Raw genomic sequence first — 8,481 nt, forward strand, 5'->3', positions numbered from 1 at the left:
TGCCGTCGCCATGGACCGGCGGGCCCTTCGACAACGGCGTGCTCCATACCTTGCAGAGCAGGGCCGCGCCCTTGATCCGGGGCCCCAGCGGAGGTAAACTTGGCAAGCGTCGCCGTGTGCGGACAATCGCCAAGTGCCCCTTCATTGCATACGAACGCCGCCACCTTCGCTAGCGAAAGTGGCCACATCACTCTATTAAGCGAAATAGATTTACTTCAACGATTTGGACATAATGATGTGCGTAAAAAGCCACTTAAGACAAAGCATAACTTGTTTATTTAGTTGCCTTATGTTAAGTTTGGCCTAAAAATGCCAGGTTAAAGGAAAACAAACAGAACACGCACACACACAAAAAAACTGTATGCCATGGTAGAACACTCATTTGTCCTTTTGTGAGCACAAAAACAATTACACCAGCAGGCGAAAACGGGACAAATAACCCCTTGTTCCGCACCGTTCATTTCCTGTCCAGTTTGCCATGGAAGTGGTCGTTTGAAGGCCAAATATTCAAGATCACAAGTAATTTGCCCACTATTTTTGTTTTCCATTTTGAGTGCGTCAAACACTAACTTGTTTGCGACAAACCTAAAACTGACAAGCAAGCCTTTTTCGTCACTCATCGAACACGTTTATTTGGTCCACTTTCAGCCCCCCAAAAATATATGCTGAATTTGTTGTTGTAGCACACCCATTTGTCATTTTGCGTGCGTAAAACACAATTCCTTCTTTCATCAAAATACTGCTCGTAATCCCTGGTTTTCTTTAATTTAACATGCTTTCTGTTAAGGATGACCTGAAAACGGCAATTTCAACAAGGAATGAATTCCGAATTATACAAAGGACAGGACACTTCCTGAAAAATGTATTTTCAATAATCCTTCACAATTTAGTTAAGGCTCTACGGTGAAGGTTGACCAAAAAAGGTTTAAAGTCCCTGCATTTTCAAATCTATGATGTGTTTTGTAAGATGCCTTAAACCATCGTATAAATCAAAGTGAACAATCTGTCATCCTTAAATTAAGCCTTTTCTGTTCAATTTTTGCTGACATATACACGCGGTAAATTTCAACTAAATGATGACTTTGCTGCAAAAGCGAAAATAAATGCCACAATTGAATCCAACATATGCTCCAAATAAACAAGGCACGGATTGTGACATTTTCCTAAACATTCATCATTGTGCCAAGCTTGAGTAGTGGAAACAATCTTCGCCCATCACGAAGGGGAGCCTTTGGAGTTTTACCTAAAAATGCAAACCGTCATACATTTATTCTGAATACACACACGCACGCACACACACAATATAATAAAATACGATGGTACATTTGGGGCGTAAAAATGTACATGTGTAAATGTTAAATGACTGTTGCCCATCACCAAATGAGAAAATCTTCTCTCGACGTTGAGCGAAATATAAACTGGAACCCCAAATACTTGACATGCGTTCGTCCATAGTGTGTGTTTGAACTGTTATTATTTTTGTGCGTAAAAACAATCGTACCTGACTGTGTCCAAATCGAAAAAGAATAAATAACCATCGTTTCGATGACGAAAATACTAAGATATGACATTTTTATTCAGGATGATTTTGCAAAGATGGACCTGCGGTTCACAGTTCGCCATTTAACGTGCGTAAAATAAGCCATGCCTTTATTTAAAGACGCGTGCTCGTGTGTGTGTGTGTGTGTGTGTGTGTGTGTGTGTGTGTGTGTGTGTGTGTGTGTGTGTGTGTGTGTGTGTGTGTTTTTACATCCCAGTTTCGGATCTGCTGGATGACATGTGTGAGAGCAGGGAGTGCGTCAACTGCGGCTCCATCTCCACGCCGTTGTGGAGGCGCGACGGCACCGGCCACTTCCTGTGCAACGCCTGCGGCCTCTACAGCAAGATGAACGGCCTCAGCAGGCCGCTCATCAAGCCGCACAAGCGCACCGTAAGTTCTCGCCTCTCGCTTTAGTACCCACGCACTCCCAGCCCACCCCTTTGGGCAAACCCGCAAAAGCCCAACCAGAACGTTGCCTTGACAAGGATGCTCATGCCTAGCTTTGAATAATCTCGTGTTGGGATCCCTTCCTCATATTATCACGCTCTGCTCCGAGGCAAACAACAAAAATATGTAATAAATAATAAATACATATAATGTAATAGGAACGCCACTTTTGAGCCATCGACGAAATGTCAGCGACGGTGCTCACCCGTATTCATAAAGCAGCCTGCACGTGCATGTCGATGTTCTCCATGGTAAAATAACAACATTCAATGTATATATATTTTTCTGGGCCCGTTGCAATCACTCGGCAATTTCCAGCGGAAAAGAAATACATCGATTCAATAACTGTAACGAATTCAAATTGAGAAAGAATGGAATGACGTTCTGCGGCCGAGTTTGGAGTTATTACGCAGGACTTTAACGCGCCGAGAAATGACATTCTAGCTCATGTATATGTTGAAACTAAACTCACATTGTCGTATTTTATTCGTTCTCTTAAAAAAGTAATCGTAACATTAACAAAGGTTCTCCCCAAATGTGATTCTTTGGCTGTACGCGAAGAGCAAACGCTTTTAGGGTAATATTTCCCAGCCTCGGTCCTATTCGAACCAACCGTATAATTAGCACCAAATTAGCACCAAATGCCTGTTTGGTGTTAATCTAAATATATGATCTAAAGCAGTGGTTCCCAACTATTGTGCTGGGGCACATTAATGTGCCGTGAGAGCTATAACGGTTTACCCTGGGAAATAATCACATTTCACTGAATTGGTGAGAAAATGATTTATTAATAACAAATAATGCATATTTGTCCGTCTATCAATGTCAGCAAATTTATAGTGACAGAAGGAACAAATAAACGATCTTCTCTAAGATCACAAAAAGTATGAAATTGACGTCATCTTTTTGTGACAATTTTGTTTGACGGTGTGTAATGCGAATTTTCTAAGGAAGAGAAGCGCCGCGCAATGGACGGAGCAAGGGAATCTTAAGAACAAGGATTGCAAAGTGGAACATCGAAAAATCTTGTGTGTGTGTGCGGGGGGGGGGGGACAAGACTGCGCATATTTTTGCAAATTCCAGTTTTTCATATTTATCATCGTCAGAAAACTGTCGTGTATGCGTGACTCGTTAGAATATCATTTTTCAATAGCAAAGAAAAAAAACAGCAATCTAATTTAAAAAGTCCGATCAAATCGTCTTTTTTTGCCATCGTGGTGCCGTTATGCGCGAGCAAAGTCACATTTGGATTCAATGGAACATTCATTATTGCCAGGAAACGACTTGAGTGTGCCACGCGTGGTTAAATTAGGGGGGGGGAGTAGGGGTCGTGCACTTTCGAAGCCGGTGACACGCAGTAGCTCAATCAGTGTTAAAAAGGCCTCGATGTGAATGAATTCACCCCCCTTTCGCTGCAGTCGACGTCCCGCAGGATCGGCTTGTCGTGCGCCAACTGTCAGACGAGCACCACGACGCTGTGGCGCAGGAACGCCGAAGGGGAGCCCGTGTGCAACGCCTGTGGCCTCTACACTAAATTACACGGGGTCAGTTCTCTGCGGGTGGCTATTCTCGTCGCGCTCGTCACACGTCATCTAACCGCGCGTGTACGCGTGCATGTGCGCAGGTACCTCGGCCGCTGGCAATGAAGAAAGAAGGCATCCAGACGAGAAAAAGAAAACCCAAAACACTGAATAAAACCAAGGGGGGCTCAGGTGAGTGAGATTTTTTAAAATTTGTTTCCACATCAGGCCCACGTCAACGCCACAATGACCTTATGCTGTTTTTCCATATTCAAAAATAAAAATTAAATGGGTGAACTCCACATTTCAAGGCAAGAAACTTAAATACCGAAATGTTTGAAACCTTTGCTGTTGTGAAAATTGGCTTTCCCGCATCTCACAACAAAGAAATTGTTGACTCAACTGTTGTCTCTCGTATGGGCCCCCAACTTGAAGATATAAATAAAAACTCAAGTTTTGTTGTGCTAACAAACATTGTTGCATGAACGTCAATAATTAACATTTTTTAGTCGTTCCAAATTAAATTACTGTTTAACCACCTAGTACTCCAAAAACACAAATTGTGTCTATGTGTTTTTTTAATGTATTTTTCGTGAATAGTCCATAAAATAAGACTTTTGATTCTTGTACTATTAAGATTTTATTCTTGTAAAATGACAACTTTTCTCATCAAGCTACTATTTTATTTGTGTAAATCCCACTTTGCAATCACACAACAGAATTTCAGAATTTTTTGCAGAATTGTTTAATTGCTGGGCTACTTGGTTTCATTTCCAGCAAAAAGGTCCATGCAAAACTTGTGACTTCATTCTTGTAATCATGTGATTTATCACAATATCGCAACTTCATTTGACTGAATTCTTATTCAATTTCCGGACATATTTACAACTTTGTTCTTGTATACCTATGATTTGGTTTTTCGTAATTTTTGAGGCTTTATTCCTGGAAAAAAAATCTTGGAAAGTTACAATATTTGGAAACAAAATGACAAGTTTATTATCCTTACATTTTATTGCAATATTATGCCCCCTCGTGCTCTAATACACATTCTTTCGTCCTCATTTAGTGGAAATATGTTAAATAATTTAGTACAGCAGCTGCTCCACTTCTGAGTGACTTGAGTTATGTACTAAGCCAATTTTTTGTTGTTCTTTATGCCTTTTGGTCTGACAACAGTAATGCAAACAAACCTGTAACTTTATCACTTCAATTTTTCATGTTTCATATGTCAGTATGCGGACTGCACTTCTTCAGCACGGCACTCATCAAGACATTGTACAAATAAATAAATATACAGTGGAACTTTGATTCAACAAACAACAAAAACAGTTTCCATTCCGCTCCAAACGTCCTTTTGTCAGTACTTTTCAAAGTCTGTTCCTTCAGGAATTACACCACCAAACGGCGCCATTATCAGACATGACTCACATGCTTCCGGCTTGCGCTGCTCTCTCATTGTCGGAGATAAATTGACTTCACAGTAGACTAGAGCAGGCTAAAAAGTGCGCCAATGTGGCGGCCATGTTGGCATGGGTGACTTTTTGCCATCAAAACAATAGTTATTTGCACATTTGTGAGATGCGTCCTCGAAAGGCCGAATTTGAAGGCCACATGACTCAACTTAGACTGCAACTCGACCGCACACCAAATTTACTCAGCCTTCGACTCTAACCTTCAAATCCGGCCTTTGTTCCCATGGAGACGAGCCCTGAGCGAAGGCTGCTTCGGAGCACGCTTTCGTAGCGTACATTGCTCCGCTCTACTCCCTCTTTGCTTCACTTCAACGTCTTTTCTCCGATCTGAGCACGTTGCCGCCATCTTGCGACGACACGCAAGTGAGAGTCGCCAGGCCTGTCCAAATGGGCTACAGCTTATGCGGTCCACAGAGGCTACACGAGGAGGACCCCTCGAAGGACCTAGCCCGCGAAGGGTCCTCGGGCATGCAGCCCATGAATTTAAGCACAGCTTATAATTGGACAGATATGGCAGCCATGTTAGCAGGAGAAAGAGAGTCCCTTTAAATGTAATGGAGTAATGGAGCATTGATGTTAGCTTAGCATTTGCCATGGACATGTAGCGTACGGACCATGTTGGATTGAACTATTTATATCCATGGCTGTTTCATTTAATAGAGTAAGTAGTGTACACAAAACTCAATTATATTTTTATATATTACATATTTTTGGTACAGCACACAGTTGTTTTTTGTAAAGCCCTTATATTTGGCATCTAATGTGATGGGGCTGATAAAAGAGAGCGCTAACGTGGTGGCTCATTTGAGAAGCACCAACAAGTTGAGTGTGGGTAAACATTAAAACTTTTCAAAAAAAAAAAAAAAAACCTATGCTGGGCTGGGTATTTTTAAGCTATTAAAAAAAGTGCAAACGGTTTATTGGGTGTTCTTGGGCCACCAAAAAGTACTCTGATGTCACAAACAATCGGCTCTAACGAATGAGGCCTTACCCCAGTAAGTACGTGAAATGGAGATTCCACTGTGTACATCCAAAAATAAAAGCTACTGACCAAAATAAAGCAATTTTTACAATTTGGAAAGTGCATCCAACTAAAAAAAATAATAGAAAAATGAAAAAACATACGCAAGAGCCTTAAAAATGTAAATGTCCTCGTATTGGACTTTGTGTGCATAATGAAGTAGCCAGTGAGTGTATTTGCCATCATTTAAAGAAAACACACGTGCGTACACACAAGTAATATATTGTTGTTATGTTTGGATTTGTAGGAAGTAGCAACTCTGTCGCCATGACGCCCACGTCCACCTCTTCATCCAATTCAGAAGACTGCTCGAAAACCAGCTCTCCTTCCACGCAAGTGGTACGTATTTAAATGATTGCTTGATTTCTGCTTCCCGTTGATTTCCAAACCGTAAATGAGGTCACCCGGGCTACATGAATCACATCGCGACTCCTTCCGAGTATCTGTGCATTGTTGTATCACGGTGAACTCGCTGCCGCAGGTCAGCTCGTCGGCGCTGCCAGCCTCGGGGGACGGCTCCGTGCTCAAGTACCCCGGCTCGGACGGTCTGTACGGCGCCGTGGGTCTAGCGCAAAGCAGTGACGTGGGCTCGGTGAGGGGCGAGCCCTGGTGCCCCATGGCATTGGCCTGAGAGAGAGGAACCCCCGTGGAAATACTCCCGCGCCGTTTTATTCTTGGCTCATGTAGCACAGCTGACAAAGAAGGACCGCCTCCGGAACATTCCCGGCAAGCGTCGAATCGCTGGATTTTGGAGTCCGGATTGACAGTTTTGGGACTGGGATGGCGCTCCATCGGATGCTTTCGCGGACCTACGCGCCTGTCCCTCCAAGAAGCCCCCGAGTGTGACGTTTCCTAAAAAGAGCCCCTCTCCCCTAAGTGTACAGAATGGATTTCCTCTCCAAGCATTTGGATACTCAAAGACCTTTTTGTGTTTTTTTCTTCCTTTTTCACAACTGGAATCACCACGCCTCAAGAATCAAAAGAAAAGAATATTTATAAATCTCCCATTGTTGAGAAGATGATTGTAATAAAGTGATGGATATAGAATAGACGCTCCAACCTTTCCCATGTCTTTTTTTTTTCCACCCGAGAGCGCTGACTGTCTTTGGTTCAAACAGGGTTTCGCCGATGTATGTCGTCGAGTTGATATTGTGGGATTGTGTTCTAAAAGCAATGCAAATAATACCGCCTTAAGGTACCCTTGACATCATTAAAAACAAACGCACTCAGGCTCAGAAAGGTGAAAAGAATAGTTAGGCTAAACTGCAGTAATAAATAAAAATTATATCTATATGAGCATGACAGTGGGGCCCCAAATACTGGTGGTTCAGCACCTATTGGCGGATTTCTTAGATTTAAATATATCTTAATATTTAAAACATTTATTTATACGCCACCCATTTTCATATTCCCATATTCATGGTAACCACATCTTGGAGTTTGATTTTTTTTTTTTTTTTGAAGAATAAGTTGGGGTTGAACAAAATAATTTCAATGGCCGTCAAGTATACATGCATGCATGTTCACTGTTCGCAGTCCCAATCCTGCGCAAACAGCAGAGCTCCACTCACTGTATTTTACCAGGCTGCACGGTGGACTATTGGTTCGTGGCTCTGGCTCACAGTTGAAAGGATCTTGGGTTGAATGAGGGCCTGGCTGAGTTCATCAACTAATATTAGCGCTTTTCAAATCTGGAATTTTTTTGGGTGGGGGTCGGGGGGAGGCGGTTCAACCCTTTCATGCACCCTGTAGTCTTGATAAGATGATAAGCTGTCCACTGTAGTAATCGCTGTCCCTGAAAGGGTTAAACCGATTTTTGTACAAAATAGATTTTTCATTCTTTTTTTTTTTTTTTAAACACATTAGCACACAGGCATCAAACTCAGCCGCTGCATCATTTAACATGGCCCGTGAAAGCAAATCATGTGCAATGACTGGATGTTCCTTGCTAACTTTTTATTTTTTATTTTTTTTTTGAAATTTCAAAACAAGTTATTTATCAATTTGTGGGATAAGCGGAGGATGGATGGATGTAATATGAGACGATCATGCATTTATTTGGGTTCATAGACATGATGGCCCTCCGTAACACAAATGTGGCCCATGACAAGAAGTTTGACACCCCTGAAGACAAAGATAATGACGTTTCAGATTTTTGCCCATTTTTGTTTATGCTGTAAAGTTAAACAAATATGAAAGGATAAAGTGTTTCTGAAACAGTAAGATGTCCAATAGCCTTTTGGCTGTAAGTGTTCAGGGACCACCGCCCCAAAAATGATTTGAATCATTCTAGATATCTTTGAATTAATCGGGTAACTAATCGATCATCGGAATCTTACTCTGCCAAACATCGGCACCGATTATCCCTAGTTTGAATCTTTTCATGACCTTGTGGTGTGTTTGCCTTTGTGATTAGCTGGCGACCAGTCCAGGTTGTACCCCCACTTGGTGAGCCCAACTGTGAGGCGCGATCGACGCCAG

The 8,481-nt window shown here is 42.1% G+C and overlaps 1 protein-coding gene across 2 annotated transcripts in view; it reads left to right on the plus strand.

Moving 5' to 3' along the window:
• Positions 1-7,247, plus strand: part of gata6 (GATA binding protein 6) — an 8,882-nt gene extending 1,635 nt beyond the window's left edge. For both annotated transcript variants that reach the window (XM_019879008.1, XM_019879009.1), the window contains exons 2-7: positions 1-93; positions 1,758-1,930; positions 3,406-3,531; positions 3,612-3,699; positions 6,248-6,339; positions 6,482-7,247. The exon at positions 1-93 is cut by the window's left edge and continues 785 nt beyond it. In XM_019879008.1, coding sequence (XP_019734567.1) covers positions 1-93; positions 1,758-1,930; positions 3,406-3,531; positions 3,612-3,699; positions 6,248-6,339; positions 6,482-6,631 — 722 coding nt within the window. In that variant the 3' untranslated portion in view covers positions 6,632-7,247. The remainder of the gene's footprint in view (positions 94-1,757; positions 1,931-3,405; positions 3,532-3,611; positions 3,700-6,247; positions 6,340-6,481) is intronic.
• Positions 7,248-8,481: the final 1,234 nt, after the last annotated feature.

The sequence above is a fragment of the Hippocampus comes genome, unplaced genomic scaffold (assembly GCF_001891065.2).
Source record: "Hippocampus comes isolate QL1 unplaced genomic scaffold, H_comes_QL1_v1.1 scaffold85, whole genome shotgun sequence".
Taxonomy (NCBI): domain Eukaryota; kingdom Metazoa; phylum Chordata; class Actinopteri; order Syngnathiformes; family Syngnathidae; genus Hippocampus; species Hippocampus comes.